We start from the raw sequence: 18,130 nt of genomic DNA on the forward strand, positions 1-18,130 counted from the left end.
GGAAATAACCCGCCACGAGAACTAACCCTGAACTGACTAGTCCCTCCACCGAGGGACTAAGGTTCGCTCCCTGTCTCTCAAGCTCATCTCGCCCCAGGGAGTGAGTTAAGATTCGTTCAGTGGTCCCCTCTTTCTCGGATGAACCCCACACTGGCTTCGCGGCCAAACCAGGACAGTCCCACGGGCAGCGCGACCCCAGAGCCCGCGCAGAGAGCCCCGCCACGTGCCGGTCAGCTGTGCCGTGAGCCTCCCTGCTGAGTCACAGGGCTGAGCAGGTCTGTGGGCTCAGGTGTGCAGACAGCAGCAGAGCCCAGGGATCCAGGCTAAGCCTCAGCACAGGCTCCCAAGAGGAGCCTCAGCAGCCGCCCGGCAAGAAGGCGGGCTCAGGCTCCAAGCGGCCCTGGGCTCCTCCTCCCCTGCCCGGCTGAGGGCAGCGGACAGGTAGCATTTGGTCCTGATGCTGAGTGGTTGGTCCAGCTGGACCTCACTTCAGCTGCAACCCGAACCTCACACCTTATCTTCCAGGCAGAGCTGTTTCCATGCTGAGAAGAGAGTCCAGAGAAGCCAGCAGTTCAGCCCATGCCCGCTTGACTGCAGGTACCGACCCGCTGGGAAGAAGCCACCCCGGAGGTGAGATGAAGCCCAGGTACTGACCACACACCAGACAAGACGCCTGGCAATTCACACCTCCTGTCTCTAACCTCCCGACACGTCCGCAGGATAAGCAGAGGCGGTGCTGTTAACTGGGGGCCGGCTTAGGGCGGCATGTCACCGAGTTACACACCAGGAAGCGGAGGTGCGACCTTGGAAGCGGGTCCGCCCAGCCTCCTGCTTCACCCAACTGCCTCCATGAAGACCAAGGTCAGGCCGGCAAATACCAGTTTCCCCTCCAGCCTCCGATCATTCAATGAGAATCATCTAATTGTGGACTAGAACTGCCGGGGGCGGGGATCCAGGGAGTCAGGAGGAAGGGGCTCCACGGAGCCCACGGCCGAGCCGCACTCCCGCGGCCGGCATCTGGCAGTGTGGCCCTGGGCTCAACTCACACCCCCAGAGGGTGAGACATCGTGTCCCCGGCCCCGGACCGGCGCCGAGCCCGAAGTGGCCGCGTCACTTACGACTTGGCTCTCTCTGCAGGCGAAGCGGATGGTGGTGGATTTCTTCCGGATCCGGTCTGGACACGGGTCGCCGTCGACATACTTCAGCAGGGTTGCCCCGTCCTTCCACTGCGGGCCGTCCCTCACCCTGCCCAGGTTCACGGGCTTGGCACCACCCAGCAGACACACGGCCGCCTCCGGAGGGCAGGGCTCTGCGCACAAGCGGACAATGAGGCGTGCTCGTCCGCACCCGTCCAGTCCAGGGCGTCCACGGCCGACAGGACCCGTGATGCCAACCGTCACTCCGGATACCTGCGACTTGGCCATGCGAGTCAGAGGCCAGCCACCCGCACGAGCTCTCCCTCCACTGAACACCGTCTGACCGCAGGTAGCCTGGTGCTGGGCGTGGGGTGTGGGGAGAGCCCAGCAGCTCTACCTCTGAACCCCCAGCAAGATGACGCTGAGTCACCCCAATGACACCCGTGGAACCTTTTAAATGGCCCACATCTGTGTGCTGCCTTTATTTACCAAGACACGGCCGATTTCCCAGGCCCCGACACGGCCGAGCCCTCTGCCCTGGGAAGGAACCAGTCCCATCCCGCGGATGAAGAACCTCGCTGTCCCCAGTGTGGCTGGCCAGGCAAGGGGAAGTGGGCCACAGCCTCAGACCACGCCGAGGACAAAAATCACTCTCCACAGCCAAAGACACCAGGCTCCCCTGGGAGCTGAGCCAGATAAGACCTGGGGGGCTGCTTCAAACCCCCAGAAAACGGGACAAGTTTCATCTCTTGGATCCCACAGGCTGTGGGTGACACCAAGGTCTCTGTGGTTTGCTGCTCTTGGTTCCACGGGGACAGCTGACCTCCAGCCTCGTCGCTGGCACCCGGGTCTGGGTGCATCGACACAAGACCCCCACCCACTTTCTCCCAGTAAGTGTGGACAGGCCTCGCCTCCCCAGCTCTCCCTCTCACACCCTCCCGCCTGCTGCTGAGAAGGACGCGCCCCTGCTCATCTCCACCTGCCTCCACCTCCTCACGGGCCCAGACGGTTGTGGTGTTCCCCGCAGAGCCTGGGCCACACCAGGCATCGGTCATCGAGGCCCTGAAAACTCCTCCTGCTGCTTCTGGGCCCAACCACCCATGGGTTGAGAGTCACGCGCCCTCAAAGAATCCGTTCTTAACCTGCTCTCCCCTGTAAAGCCCCTCGAGCCCCCAGCCCCCAGCGACCTCTCACCTGAGCCGGCCTGCGGGGCCAGGGACTTGCAGACGTTGATGAGGTAGTGCTCTGTGGCCCCCGTCCGCGTGACGGCTTCCCAGTTGTCACTGTACCTTGCCAGGGACGAGAGGTCAAAGGTGTTCCCAGCCGCATCTCTGGAGGGAAGAAAGCACGGCCGTGAGGGTGGCTGTTTCAGCTGGAAAGGCTGTGGGTTCGGAGCCCCCGAAGCAGGACTGGACCCCGGACCCGCCCAGCTCCAGGCGGGATCGGCACAGGTGCAGCTTGAGTTCAGGAGACGTCAAGCCTCAGTTCAACAAAACTATGCATTAACCCCAAAAAGCCATCCGTAAGTGCCAGCCCTGCTCAGGCGAGGCAGAAGACACGGAGGACCCAGGCAGCCCACCTGCTGCCCAAGCCAAAACACAACGGGCTGGTGCTGGGCTTCCGCTCAGGTAAAGGTTCGCCTACGACACAAACACCCCGTCAGGACAGACACGAGAGCCTGTCGTCCACCAAGTGCAGGGTGAATGGTGAGAAAGACACACACTCGGCCCGCAGGGCGCCAGGTCCGGGTGGAGCTGGAGAACAGACGCCACCTGCCCCTCGGTGACCTCAGCGCGTGAGAGAGTAAGGACCCCGCCAATGTGCAAAGCTGACGAGCAGCACTGGGGGGCTCCAAAGCCTCCCAGGCCATGAAGCCTGCAGCAGTCACAGGGCCAGGTCCCTAACGTGTGGCACGTCAGAAGGCAGGCCGAGAAGGACAATGCGGGCAGGGAAGGGGATGAGGCGCTGGGTGGGGAAGGAGGGGCTCAGGGCCTCGAGGGTGGCCAGAAAAGGCCTTCCCGAGGACGCCCCTCTGAACACCCTCGGAGGGACCCAAAGAGCCAGCCGGCCGGGGCCAGGAACGTACGCGCTGGGCAGAGGGAGCAGCATGAGCCAAGGGCCTGAGGCTCAGAGAGCGCCGGGCGTCCTGCGGAAAGCGAGGAGCCCTGCGTGGCTGGAGCAAAACAAACATGCGGAGTGACACGGTGGGGCCGAGATGAGACAGGACATGAGGTGGTACCACGTAGGAAGGTGAGACAGAGAACATGTGTGAGAGACAACCAACAGCCAAAACAGCACGTGAAACCAGCTGCTGAGGGAATTGGTAGATAGGAAATAGGTCTAAGGAAAGAAAATACCCAATAGGAACTGCTGAAAAAGACATTCAGAAGACACAGTGTCCTGCTGTGTAGCACCGGGAACTATACCTAGTCCCTTAGGATAAAGCAAGATAACGTGAGGAAAAAGAATGTATACAAATATGTGTGACGGGGTCACCTTGCCGCACGGTAGAAACTGACACAACACTGTAAACCAACTATGATGGAAAAAACAAAAATCATTTAAAAAAAAAAAAAAAAAGATGTGGTGGACAGAATAGGAAAGCTTAAGATAGGATTACAAGAAGTTAGAGAAGAAAAGCGAGCTACTGATGAGCTTTCCCTTAAATCAAAAATAGATGGTTATATGTATTTCAGAGACTGCACAGCAGGATTTTTTTTTAAAAAGAAAACCAAAAAATTATAATTAGTATCCGCAAAGATGACTAGAAGAACTTATTTGAAATTCATATTAAAAATCTCCAAAAGGATAGCTGATTTTTTTAAAAGTTCAGAAGATATGCCAGGATGGAGTGAAAAAACAAAGACAAAAGCTCAACAACAAACTTTTTCATCAAGCATAAGGGGTTCTTGTAGAAAATGGGACAATGCCTTCAAAATGAAGGGGAAACAAACTAAATTAACTGGAATGCATAATCCTATTCCCGGCTAATCCGATTTGAGAGGAAGACACGGCATTTTCAGACCACACACGGTTCTGGCCCAGCCAGTGTCCCTGAAGCACACGAGGCCGCCCTAACAAAGCAAGAAGGGAATCCAAAGCCAAGGACACACAAACCAAGAAGCCCTGGATCCACGGCAGGAGGGATCCCAGATCGAGTTCTGATCCAAGACAAGCAAACACTCGGCCCAAATCTGAAGTGAGAGCTTCCTGAGAAAGGTGATTATCCTCAGGCCCAGCGTCATGGAGACCCGGAGAGTCTGGGGCACAACGGAAAAGCATCACTCTGCCAAGAATAAAAGGGAAAAGCAAGACGTATGCCAGGGTTCAGAAGCAAAGCAGCTATGTGCCAAATGCTAAGCAAACTAAATGCAGGATAATTTGGGGAGCAACTTAAGAAACAGCAGGAATGCGGATCTTCTGACCTGAACCTACAGCCTGTCTTCCTTTGGTAAGAGCAGGCTGAGAGACACAGGAGCGTGCCATTTCTCTGCTCATCCAATCAGACCTCTGATTCTGCAACAAATGATGCTGATGCAATACCGCTAAGTGCTGCTGACTCGCTTTCAATTCTTTGGAATCACCCTATTTTATAGGCAAGACCGTTAGAGTCACCCAACAGGATATACATTTCGAAACACTGAAAAATACACCAGGACACAAAGGAGGAGGACAGGTCGAGGGGGAGGAGCAGCAGCAGGGGGAGGAAGAGCAGCAGAGGGGGGAGAGGCAGCAGAGGGGGGAGGGGCAGCAGAGGAGGGAGGGGCAGCAAGGGGAAAAGGAGCAGCAAAGGGGAAGAAGCACCTGAAGCCCTCACCTCACACAATGGCAGTCTAAAGGTGATGAAACAAGAAACAGAGCTTAAGTGAATGACCTGATAGTCTAAAGGTGGCCGACAGAGGGGAGAGAGACAGAGCTATCCAAAGCAGGGCAGGGCAGAGAGGAAAGGAGACTAGCGCATGTGAATTACATTCCTGAGGCTTGAAGACAGAGTCAACTGATAGCCTTTGAGGTGGACAAGCACAGTATTCATCATTTAGAGCCATGGAAGGCTCCAGACAGAACTACAGAAGACACAGTAAGAAGTGGGATGAGGCTCGGGGAGAGAACACTGCCCTCAGGCATTTTCACAGTGTGCCTGCCTAAGCTTTCATTTCCATGGATTCTTCAATTGTTTTTGACCTTATTCATCCTAGTTTTTAAAAACCTGGCATTAAAAACATCTATGAATAAAGCTTTACCTATAAAGACTATCAAAATCCTCCTCTTGGAGTTCCCCTCGTGGTGCAGTGGTTAATGAATCCGACTAGGAACCATGAGGTTGCAGGTGCAATCCCTGGCCTCGCTCTGTGGGTTAAGGATCTGGCGCTGCCGTGAGCTGTGGTGTAGGTTGCAGACATGACTCGGATCTGACATTGCTGTGGCTGTGGGGTAGGCTGGTGGCTACAGCTCTGATTCGACCCCTAGCCTGGGAACCTTCATATGCTGCAGGTGCAGCCCTAGAAAAGACGAAAAGACAAAAAAAAAAACAAAAAACAACAAAAAAAAGACATACTCTTTTACACAAATGCCAAAAACAGTGTCAACGACGGTGTGAGCGGGAGCAGGGAGAAGCGCTCTAAGTAAATCAGAGACGCCCCCTCGGCAGGTCCGCTCACATTCACTGAAAACGAGAGGCAATTAGTCCCACATGAAAATGCTTCTGAAACATTAACTGGAAGAGGTAACATTACAAAACTTACACGACGATTTACACATGCTAAGCATAACTTATGCAATGCACGCCATCCCCACGTGCTACTAACACTTCAAAATGACTACTCTCCCTGAACAAAAGGACATCGCACAACAGGGTAACGCCTCGAAGAAAACATGGAAATGACTCATGCTGTGACTCAGTGATTCTCTGCAGGCTGGGTCCCCACACAGCAGAAACCTCCGCGTGTCCCTTAAACGTGCAGAACGATACTGTAGACCCACGAAGGAGAAGTCTCCGGGGCCGGAGCCCAACGTCCATTCTATACGAACTCCGAGGGCGACCCTACTGAAATCCACACGCAACGAAGACACGCACCGCACCGCACCGCATCGCAGCAGCTGCCGATCACCTGATTTCAGGAGCCTACCTGAGCCACAGGTAACAGAAGAACCAGGACAGCCGCCGGGAGACTGCAGGCTGCCTGTCACCCCCTGGTGCTCCCTCCAGCCCCGGCCCATCACCCTTCCCACGCACCCTCCCCCCACCCCCGCCCCGACAGAGGCAGCATCTGGGAGGGCCAGGCGACATGCTGGTCACTCTAACCCACCCACACCTGTGAGTCACGCGTACGCGTGCCTTCCTGTTTCAACTCCAATCACTTCTCTGTACCTTAACACGAAATGATCAAAGAACCTCCAAATCGGGAAGGCTTCGGTAGTTACCCTAACCCAACGCCCCCGTTACTCCCCAGACACTAAGGCTCAGAGAAACCCCCTTACTCGTCTAATCCCCCGTCCCCCGGGCCACTAACTAGTAAAGCAAACTATTACCAGGAAAATCTGTCCGCCCAGGTGTCAACACCTGCATGGACTTACTTGAAGGAGCACTCGGTCAGGTCGAAAGGCGGGCAGGCGTACTGCGTGCGCCACTCGAACAGGTAAGAGCAGTCCGAGGTCTCCTGCAGAAACACCGGCTGCGGAAGGTGAGAGACAGGTGTGTGAGCCAGGAAACTGCGACTGGCGTGCATGTTAAGGATGCGGGTAGCAAGGCACGGGCCTGGTCGTTAACCTCCAGGCGACCTGAGCAAGGGCTGGACGTGTGTTCTACCAACGACGTCCGTCTTTCAACGACATTAACCGGGAGATTTCAGGAGCCAGCAGAGCAGGTTCGTTTTATAAAGACAAAGCTGCAGAGCCAGGCGGAGGCGGGCCCACGGCACTCACCGCCTGCGTGCTGCGGTCGCAGTAGAAGAAGATGGTGGTGGAGCGCTGGTACACCTTGTGGCAGGTGTCCCCGCCGGTGTAGTTCATCTTCAACACCCCGTTCTCATAGGTCAGCTTCTGCGTAAGGAGGCCTGTGCCGGAAGCGGCAGGTTCAGCAAGAGGGGTTCAGGAAGGCCCCAGGCTGCCAGGCCGGTCCACACAGCCGTGTCGCGGCCTGGCCCCCAACCAAACACTTGCAAAACCCAGCACGGCTGCCCTGCAGGCTCTGGACCACCGGCTCCCTGGCACATTACACCGCAGAGGAGTAAAACCAGGCCTCCTCTCGCACAAGCCTGCCACCTTACAGACCAAGCACGGGATGGATGACCTATGCAGACACGCCTCAGCCTGGCGAGCCAAGACGGTGCCCTGCAGTGGGCACAGCCCCCCAGGGCTGCCCACCCCCACCGGCCAGCTACTTCAGTCCTTTTATAAAAGTCCTTGCATTCATCGCTGCTTACCCAGCTGTGAGGCACAACAATGACCACAGCCTGCCCTACACGAAATGTGTCCCCTTTGCCTTAGCTCTAGAAAGTACTGCCTCGGAACACCCACTCGTAGTCCGGCAGGTCCCAAAATTGGAAGAAAAAGAAGAAATATGATCCTAGACTCAGTAACTGGCTTTGGTAAATAAAAATGAAACGAGCTGTTGCACCACTTGTCAGTTTGTGTCCTGGTGACAAAAATCAAGTGGAATCAGAAACATCTCTAATACGCTGTCTCACCAGACCTCAGCAGCCTTTCCTCCTGCTCCTGAAAGTTATCATCTCCACACCCTCAATCATCGTACAAATACAATTTTTCTTTTTCTTTTTTTTTTTTTGGTCTCTTTAGGGCCGCACCTGCAGCACATGGAGGTTCCCAGGCTCGGGGTCAAACTGGAGCTGTAGCTGCCGGCCTACACCACAGCCATAGCAATGCACGATCTGAGCCGCATCTGGGACCTACACCACAGCTCATGGCAGTGCCAGATCCTCAACCCACTGAGCGAGGCCAGGGATCGAACCTGCAGCCTCACGGATGCTAGTCAGGTTCGTTAACTGCTGAACCACAACAAGAACTCTTTACAAATGTAATTTCATCCTTTGCAAAAAGAAGAAACACCCATAGTACCTGCCACTTTCTGAAAGCCCTGGGGTCCGCGCTTCTCCTGACATGACGAGATGACCTTGGACCTGTCGCTGGTGGGGCAGACGTCCGAGGACAGCTTCCCACAGACCCGGAAGTAATAGGTGTATTCGCCGGCGCTCACCACGGTGTCGTTGAGGGCGAGAGGCTTGAGGTCATACAAGTTGCCGTGCCGCGGGTCCTTCACCGAGCAGTTGTCCCCTTCGAGAACACAGGGAGGGGGGCAGTTACACGCATGCTCGCTTCCGGGCAGAGGCTGCGTGACCTCCAGCTGAGCACCGTCTCAGGAGAGGCGCCACCCGCCCCGCCACCTTCTCTCCTTTGGTTGGCAGACGTGAGACAGACCGCCTGGCAAACGGCCTTCTAGGCAAACTCAGGTCACTGAACGAAGATCCCTTTAAAGAGACGAAACAAAGCCCCTCCTTCATGTTCTCCAGGGTGAGACGCCCAACAGCTCATCAGTCTGCGTGGGCTTGGAAACGCCACCGGTGAAGCGCGCAGCGAAGTGCGGGGAAAACGCTCAGGGGCAAGAAGCTCCCGTCCCCCGAGAGGCATCGGAGCTGCGCACAGGCCCCACGTCTAAGACGCTGGGACATGAGCCCCCCCCGACTCCTTACAGCCGCTCGTGAGCAGGCCCAGGCCTCACCTTCCACACGGACCACGGGACAGGCTTCCACCGTTCTCCAGACAAACACGTACTCGCAGTCGTCCAGAAGCTGGAACGTCGGGGACCCCTGCAACGCAAACCGACAGCGTGCTGTGTCCTCTTTTATTAAAAAAGAAAAAAACCCATCCAATGGGAGCCGGAACACCCAACTGCCGACCCCCGGGAGCAAAGCACAGAGCCCGTATTAAACGCATCGGACCGGGGTAACGGCAGGCGCCAGTGGCACCCTCTCGGTGGTCTACACCCGTGAAAAGGCAGCCAGGCCGGTGCTGAGTCAGAGAGACCGAAGGGGCGGCAAACACGCACCGCGGTGTGGGCGCACTCGAGGATGACCCGCGTGGAGTAGCGCTGGTCCTTGCACGTGTCGCCGTTGACGTAGACGACGCTCAGGGAGCCGTTGGCGGCGACCTGAGGACTGACCTGCACGACGCCCAGGTTCAGGCTCTTGTCTTCCGACACCAGGCAGGACCCCACCATGCTGCCTGGAAGGGCCGGGAGAGCCGTTGAGGGGGGGCCGGAGGGAGGGCAGGGCGAACCCGGGTCCGAGGCTCCTCGCTCACCGTGGCAGCCGGGAATGTACGGCAGGGGGTTGCAGACACTCAGGTAGAAGGTTCTCTTTTTGCCATCGCTGGTGGTGTCCACCGCAGTCCAGGGCTTCTTGACTCTGCTTAGGCCGCTCAGATCGTACTCATTCCCCTCGGGGTCTGAAACACAGGGCAACGCTGGCAACCCCTGCCTTCCTGGTAGCTCCGGGCGCCACCTTCCAACCCCGAGGACCAAGGATGCACCAAGTTAACACTCGCAACAGAGAAAGGAGGGAACCCACGGGAAGCCCAGCAGCTTTTCCTACAGAAACGTACACCGGCCGTCCATGCCCGAGCCCCGGGGGTGGCAGAGGGGGCTCCGCCAAGAACGAGCTCCCCTGGCCCCCGCTCGGTGTCAGGTCCACCTTACAGAGCGAGCGCTGGCCCCTCTTTCCTCTCCCCCTGGTGAGAAGCTCTGACAGCGTGTCTGATTTTCTTCTCCCCTGGCTCTCTTCTCTGTTGTCAGGCAGCTTCTGATCCCCAAATAGAGCTTCAAACCCTTCGCTACACACCCAGATTCTCTCGGAGAGAAACCTTAGAACTCTAGGCATCATTCAAGGAAAGTATGTAACACAAATGTCATGCTGCCTGTAAAACGTCACACACACACACCACACACACGCAAACGTACACACACACACTCACTCCCAGGCACAGACACACTCTGCCCGGCTCACCGGTGACTAGGCAATCCACTGGAGAAGGCACACAGGCCAGCGCGGTTTCAAAGTCAAAGAAAGTGTTCCAGATCCCCAGGCGAGAGTCGATGTCTCGGTGCAGGAACTTGGGGACCCCTGGGTAAAGGTCGCCATTGCAAACGAAGCGGATGATGAAAGCGTCAGCCGGCCCTGGGAGTAAGAAGGCCAGGCTGTGAGGAACAGCGGCAACCACGGTGCCACGGGGCACATGGGCGACACCGCACTGCAAGGCCACGTCTGCTGCAGGGACCTGATTGAACTACAGTGGCCACGTGTTTACACTGTGAGTGACCTACGGTTTCCACCGTGAACCCGTGTCTTGGCGCTCTTCTACTGCAGAAAGCACACAAATGCCACATCCGTTTATCCAGCCAAAAAGCAGGAACCGCCGCCACTTTCCTTTCGGGGCCTAGACAACGACACTAAGTTCCTGCTGCACCCACGAGCGCAACAGAGGGAATGCCTGCCCCCTCGGAGCTGACATTCCGGTCCGGCACCCCAACAGCAGGCAGACGAAAGGCAGCCCAATGCGTGCCAGGCGGAAACAAAGAAAAACACAGCTGGGATGGGACCTGAGAAGCCCCGTGGGTGGCGGGGACCGGGTGTGACGGTTTCGAATGGGGCTGGCAGGGCTCACTGAGAAGGTGACACCCGAGCCCCTCCCTGAAAAGAAGAGAAGAAAGGACGAGCCTGGCCATCGGAGGGAAGGGCACTGCGGGCAGAGGGAGCGGCAAGGACGAGCGCTTGGGTGGGAGCGCTCAGGTGGGGACGGGGGCCAGGGGTGCGCCCTCACGGCTCCTGAAGCAGGGGAGGTCAAGGGACGTGAGTGAGCAAGATGGAGGTGACCCCGTCAGAGAAGCGGCAGCTGTCCCGCAGCCACTGGGGAAGGCAGGCTTCCAGCCTGGGCCCATCGGGGTCAGGTCGAACCCTTAAAACCTCGCACCGAGCTGAACACAGCTGGGTGTGTGCGGGGGGGCGGCACGGGGGGGGGGGGGCTCCTGAGTGAGGGGCCCACAGTGGGACAAGAGGCTGCATGGAGGGAAGAACCCCAAAGCCAACAACACGGTAACCGGCCCCGTGGTCCACAAGATGTCTGGCTAATACAGGAGGACCACAAAGCAAAGAGAGGGTAAGAAACAAGCCTGGGGTAGCACAGCTCTAAGAGCTGATTATTCATGGGCTGCGCCCCTGGGTTCAAACACAGCAGAACAAATGCCAGCAGCTGTCAGCCACACAACCACACCCATAACCATGCAGCAGACAGAGGGTTACTTTCCAAATTAGGGCAAAAAAAATACATAGAAATGCCTAACCCACATTTATAAGCGGTACTCTGGAATTGGAGAGCAGAAGAATGATAAACAAGAAAGAAGCATGTTGCTTTTTGGATACCGAGGTGAGGGGGCAGCTGCCTCTTCTGACCCAGAGCTGCAGTACTTTCCAGCTGTAAAGCAAAGGACTGACTGCCACTCTCCCCGCTCTACCACGAAGTTCTCCTCTGAGCAACTAAAAGTATCTCTGTCTGTGGTCCAATTCCTCTGACAAATGATACAGAACAAGACTAACTCCCTTTCTAGGATAACCCTTCAGAGATCAGACAGCAGCCCCCAGACCCAGGCTTTCTGTCCTGGAAGTTAAGGAGCAGAACTGTGAACCAACTGAAGACAGCAAGACTGGCTTTCAAGATTTAACAGGAGTCCCTGTTGTGGCTGAGCAGTAAGGAACCCGACTAGGATCCATGAGGATGCAGGTTCCATCCCTGGCCTCCCTCAGTGGGTTAAGGATCCAGCATTGCCATGAGCTGTGGTGTAGGAAACAGACACAGCTTGGATCCCGTGTTGCTGTGGCTGTGGTGTAGACCAGCAGCCGCAACTCCAATTCAACCCCTAGCCTGGGAACTTCCTTATGCCGCGGGCGTGGCCCTAAAAAAAAAATCTAAATGAAAAAAAATAAAAATAAAAGACTGAGTGGAAGAACTGGAGAAAAGAAAGAAACTTAGGGGGAAAAAAGTAACGTCTCCCTTGCTGCCTTTTTAATCCTGAAAACATAAGATAAAGGCCGAGTGAAAGCCCTGTCCGAAGAGCCGCTGCAGGTGCTGCTGGAGGATGCCTGGGACACGGGGGTGGACAGAACCTTGTGATCCTATGGGTGCGGGATCCCCCAGGGGCCTGGGAGAACCCCACAGACGCCATGCATGTGCAGCCCAGAGGCGGGAGGGCGCCCAGGACTCAGAGTCTATAGGTGCTCAGTCGCGTGCTCAGAGGGCCTACAGATGGACACACAGAGCCGCCGGGACGCTCGTCAGCTGCAGAAACAAGAGGGATCTGGGCTCACCTTTGGGGTGGGAGGGAAGCCCTGTGTAGGTCAGAGTTATGAAGCCCTCGGGGGACAACTGGAGGATCTTCTCCAGCCCCACCAGCCTGCCCGGCCTCAGATTCTTCAGCTCTTTCGTCTCGGTTTCCGCCTCGCAGCCCGAAGCCAGCTTTCCATCCAGGGTCCCGCAGATGGGCATCGTACCGCACACGTTAAACTGCAGGCCAGACAGCGAGAACCGTGCACTGACTTGGGCTGTGAGACCCTCCGCGAACAGGGCCAAGCAACCCACACCCCGCCAGGCTCCACAGTTGCGCTTCGTGCTTCAAGTGACTGACTTTCCACCTGGGGGCAGTTAAATCCTAAAGCTGATACGGTGTGCAAAAATGCAAGTGCAAACGGCACTGCCCGTGCCTTGCCTCTGAGTTATTATCTCTTAAGTGCACGAGACACTGCACAGGATGAAGGAGCAGCTATAACAGGAGGGACACACGTAGCTGGGATTCTGCAGGACTTCTAATGACCCTAGAACACATGTCCATACGTGAAGTCACGTTAATTATAAGCAAATAAAACATGACACTCCTGTGTCTCTTCAAGACGTTGCTACCCCTGCATTTAAGTGCAATAGTTGATATAATGAAGCGGAACATGCCCCTCGATAGGAAACATGGGAAAGAAAGACTTCGCCCTGACGGGTAAGCGTTCCTAGATACAAAGTTCCTTAATACAAAATTAACATCTATACATAGAAAGCGCTTTTCTGAAAACCAAAGCTTCCGACTTAAGAAATGGCCAGCAAAGACCACAGCCCAGGCAGGTGCCCTGTGGCCACGCGGGCTGCGTGGTTACAGAAATCTGACGCAGGGAAGTTCCCCTTTCTTCTTCTGCGGCCCTGCCTGGAAATCAACAACAGGACCCAGAGCAGCCTGGCTGCCCCGGTCCTCGGGCCCCTCCAATCGGGGGCGTTCGGGCACCTTAAAGATGCCTCACTCAGCCACTTTGGGAGCACGGGGGCCCCAGGAGTATGGAGGGGCGGCTGAGCCCAGCACAGCTGGGTGGCAAGGATGCGATGCCAGGTCGTCAGGGGGTAGGTGGTGGTGTCACGCCTTCTTCGCAGCGTGAGAGCTACGCCCTGTCTCCCAGGAGTCGCGAAGCCTACCAATCAGCCCCATGTCTACCTCCCATCCACGGTCTGTCCCGCACCTTCGACCTCCTGCCGCCCCCACCCTGCACAGGCAGGGACCTGCTTCCAGCATGTCCTCTACGGGGTCACCCCTTCTGGAATGTTCCCTAAAGGGCTCGACGAGGTTCCTGTCTGCCTCCCACATTCCCACAGAGGGCCAGATAAGCTGTCAGCCAGTAGAGCCTCATATAACCCAAACCCTAGCGTGGCTCTTGCTGAGGGGCGGAGGAGGGAGAGGCAGGCTGGTGGGCTGGCCCCGCACCTGGCCCCAGAGCACGCAGGCTGCCCTCCGCGTGTGCGGGGCCCCGCCGCAGCCACCTGGAACGGGACCTTCTCACCCCGGCCTCCCGCTGCCCGAAGACGTTAAACCGAGCAGGGGCTTCGAAGAGGCCTCTCTCCTCTCTCTCCAGCAGCGCTCGCTTGGTGACAGCGCGGCCTCCGTGACTCACCGCTGTCAGAAGACTCCAGAGCCCCCCCAGGGCGCCTCCTGAGGGACTGTCACCGCTTCCTCTGGACTAGAGGCCAGCGGGCACCTGAACTGCCCGGGGCCTTGTGGAAACAGACGGCTGAGCCCACCCAGGAGACGGAACGTCCGACAGGCTGCTGGCCCAGGGCACGGCTCTGGCCACACGGCCACACGCCAGGAACGGCCCACCTTCTGAAAAATGACTCTCTCGTCTGCACCGTTCCCGGAGGGAGGACGGTTTCATCTCACTTCCCCTCACACCTGGGCTTCCCTGTCTCCGCCTGGCTGAGAGCTGCCACTCGCCCCCCCGTGCCCAGCCGCAAGGGACTCGGACGCATCCTCTCCTCCCGTCAGAGCCGCTCCCGCCCGCCTTACCACAAAGGTCTTCCCGATGCCTGTGAGCACGTATCCCTGGGAACGGTTGAGTGGGTTCAGATCAAACACGTAGCCGCTGTTGGGGTCCCGGATGGAGCAGGCCTGCGGGAACAAAAGGGGCAGACACTCTCTAACCAAGGCTGTGACAACGTGGCACGGACAGTGCCTCCCACACCTGCCCGTGTGACTGCAGGGCTCTCAGCCCCGGCAGAGAAGCAGCCCTGTGCTCAGAGCCAGTGGGGGCCCAGCTCAGACACCTTACCTGAGCTCCACGGCTGTTCCACGTACCTGACGGGGACACTGCTGAGCCCCCGGGGAGCGGGAGCCCAGGAGACCCGCCCAACCAGCTCCCTCCCCGCTGCTGGGAGGGAGAACGAGGCTCCCCCCCTCCCCCATGCCCAGCGCCCGTGTCATTTTTCTGTCCTGTCTGCCACATGCAGGAAACGGAGCGGCGGCCACAGCCTGGGAAAGCACGGCGGGCACAGGGTCCCGGCCAAGGACACTCCTCTGGGCGAGCGGGCTCTGCCGCCTGACAGGAGACTTGGGGTGAGGGGAAGCCCATCCATCATTGAATAGAAAAAGAGCCAGCGCTGGGCAAACAGGCCGTGCCTGGGGAGCGCGGAGCCGGCACCCCGAGCAGCTCCCGCCACGATGCTCAGGCGAGGCTCGCCCCAGGGCAGCGCTCGGGCCGCGGCCAAGGCCAAGGAGCGCGCTGAGCCCAGTGGCGGGCGGGCGGGCGGCTGGGATCGGGGGAGCCCTGAGCTTCCGACTGGAACCCAGGACTCTGTTCCGGAGACGCCAGCACGGCAGGACAGACGGCTGCAGCCCCGAGGACAGGGCACTGGCGCATTGCAGGCCTTGAGTGGTGTCTTACGGGCCCCCGGAGCCACGGCCACGCTGAAGGAGGAGCGCGTGGGAGCAGAGGCGGGATCCTACGCCCTCGGGGAGTGACAGCCCAGGTCCGGGTGCTCATCCCGGACCTGGCGGTGGGGTGGGGGCAAGGGACGCGGGGGAGATGGAGACGCGCGAGGCGGCTGCGGGCGGGGGCTCCTGCGTGGGGCACCCGGGGGCACACGCACCTGGTCTGTGTCCGTGGTCACCCGGACAGGACAGGCGGCCTCCGTGTTCCACAGGAAGCTGACCACACACTCCCAGCTGAGCGAAAATATGGGGTGGGTATTCTGGAGGGAAGCCCAGGATAACAGTCAGTGTGAGAAAACGGACCCGTTCCCACCGAAAGAACAGCAGCCTGATGCTAGACGGCGAAGGGCCACTGAGCCAGGGCTCGGCGTGCCGCATCCGACCCTAAGCCCCAGTGAGCTGCGTGCTGCGATGCTGTTAAACCGGCCTGAGGTCGTGCCCGCCGTGCACAGCTGCAGTGGGAGTCCAGGTCCATGCTTTAGAAACCCGTCCTCCACCCGGCGTGCAGAACACACGGGCCCGGCGCAAAGGCCACAGGGCCCGAGACCTCAGCCACATACGAAGAGGCAGAGCTGACACGGGGGCGGGGGGGGGAGGGGACAGAGGTGGAGAAGTGATCAGGAAGGGGTGCCAGGCGGCCCACGGGCGCTGCCCCTAACTCGGCTCCTGGATGTGGGTCTAGTTACACGGGTGTGTTCGATCTGTGGACGCTCAGCTGGTGGTCACTTCCAGTCTGTGCACTTCTCAGAGTGGGGTGTCAATATAACTGGGGTGTCGAGAAAAAAATGCCCATGCTTGTGCCACATGAGCTTCCGTGAAGGCACCGCCTCCACCACGGGCAATGGCGGTTCACGGGGAGGGTGTTGGGGTCTCCAGACAAGCAAGAGGGAGCAGTCAGCACTTCTCGGCTGCATTCTGTGTGCAGATGAGGAAACAGAGAAGCCGAGACACCTGCCCAGATGCACAGCACAGGCACAGGAAATGACTGTCACTCACAGCTCACCCACCCAGTGCCCTCCGATCTGGAAGCCTCCCACCCTCTCGGCCACAGCGTCACCAACAGGAAATGCCATCGCTTCAGCCTCACAATGTGGTTGTGCCAAGTTCCCGGACTGCAGATGGGCTAGGGGTGGGGGTGGGGGAAACCTCCCTTCACTCCATGCTCCCTGAACCCACGAAACGGGCCAGGCTCTGGGCCAACCCCAAGAGACACGGCAACGACGTGAAGTCACCCTGAAAACTGCAGGTCCCCATCCAGAGGATGTCGCAGGAAAGCAGAGTAAATGCGGGAACTTCGGGAACTGCCCAGTGCCTCCACAGCAAGGCAACACCAGAGGGGGCAGAGGGCGGGCAAGGCCCAGGCAGGGGACGCAGAGACGGGCCCAAGGGGCCAGGACTCCGTCCCGGGACACCCCGCCGGGGCTGAGCGCAGCCTGTGCTCACGTCTCCCTGGTGGGGCCCGTGCCTACACAGCCCAGGCCCCGCTCAGCCAGCTCACGTCTTCCTTCCTTGGCAGCGCCACCTTCTTGGGCTCCAAAGACCTTATCGCTTGGGAAAAACCCATGTGCCGGCAAAGGGCAGAGAGAACTTGGCGTCTTCGACTGACTAGGATATAAGTGACCAGCCCCTGCGCCCCGACCCCCGCCAGCCCACGTCAGCGGAGGGAGAGGGCGTGGGACAGACCTCGGAAATAATCTGATAATAAACATGAACTCCATTATCCCCGCTCTGGGCCTCGAGGAGTTTGGCGATTATTCAAAACACACATGACCCAGGGATAAATGTCAACCTTCAGGTAAAGAAGGCAATCAGGGCAGAATAACAAAGTTCTGGAAGTGGATACTGGGAATGGGAGCTCGACACGGGTCCACAGGCCCCATGCCGCTCAGCGTGCGCCGCAGGACGGCCAAGGGGTCGATCTTCGGTTGTAAAGCTTCAGCCACGTTCTTTTTAAACCAGTTCTTTCTGGCTCTCTCTTCTGGGCTGCCCTGGCGCAGGGAACCAGGGCCCACGCGCAACCCCCTTCCACTTCCCAGCCCTCGCCTTGCACGCCTGCTTCGCCAGCACGTCACACGCGCCTCCCCCATTGTTCTTCGCCCACGGCCGAGCTGCACGCGCCTTGGTTTCCTCATCTGCGAACTCTGAGGTTTGGCCCAAACCATCTCTAAGACCCGCTGTGCTGCAGGGACCCTGGGTCACCAGCTCACAAGAGCGAAGAAGGGGCAGGATGGTGTCTGTGTCACCCAGAGAGAAAAACTCGCGTCTACAGGACACCAACACACTGGGTGTGTCACCAATCGGCAGTAAGAGGTCAGGCTTGAACCTGAGAAAGAACAGACACAAAAGCACCACCGCCGCCGGGCCCCTGGCCTCTGCTTTTATACCACATGCCGACCTGAAGCAGGATGAAGAGCAAGCTCCCCCACCCTGGGAAGAGACTCAAAGGAACACGAAGCCACCAAGGTCCGGGGCGCCGAGCAGCGAGCGCCCTCCTTACCAGGCTGCCCCTGGAGCAGACGAGGTGGATCCGGGTGGTGTAGGTGGTCCGCCTCCCGTCGCTGGTGGTGCAGGCGGAGCCGTTCACGTACTCCAGGACAAGGCTGCCGCTGTTCTCCACCACGGGGCCCGCCTTCGCGACCCCCAAGTTGCTGATGGAGACGGTTTCGGAAAACGAACCCTGCAAACACGGGTGTCT

The 18,130-nt window shown here is 58.3% G+C and overlaps 1 protein-coding gene across 1 annotated transcript in view; it reads right to left on the reverse strand.

Annotated features, from left to right (window-relative positions):
• Window positions 1-18,130, reverse strand: part of IGF2R (insulin like growth factor 2 receptor) — a 102,996-nt gene that overhangs the window by 24,091 nt on the left and 60,775 nt on the right. Inside the window, 13 exon segments of the mRNA NM_001244473.1 lie at window positions 1,119-1,309; window positions 2,331-2,467; window positions 6,711-6,808; window positions 7,059-7,189; window positions 8,211-8,426; window positions 8,872-8,959; window positions 9,199-9,374; window positions 9,453-9,596; window positions 10,154-10,324; window positions 12,509-12,704; window positions 14,515-14,616; window positions 15,594-15,695; window positions 17,933-18,112. Coding sequence (NP_001231402.1) covers window positions 1,119-1,309; window positions 2,331-2,467; window positions 6,711-6,808; window positions 7,059-7,189; window positions 8,211-8,426; window positions 8,872-8,959; window positions 9,199-9,374; window positions 9,453-9,596; window positions 10,154-10,324; window positions 12,509-12,704; window positions 14,515-14,616; window positions 15,594-15,695; window positions 17,933-18,112 — 1,932 coding nt within the window.

The sequence above is a fragment of the Sus scrofa genome, chromosome 1 (genome assembly GCF_000003025.6).
Source record: "Sus scrofa isolate TJ Tabasco breed Duroc chromosome 1, Sscrofa11.1, whole genome shotgun sequence".
In the NCBI taxonomy this organism is placed as follows: Eukaryota; Metazoa; Chordata; class Mammalia; order Artiodactyla; family Suidae; genus Sus; species Sus scrofa.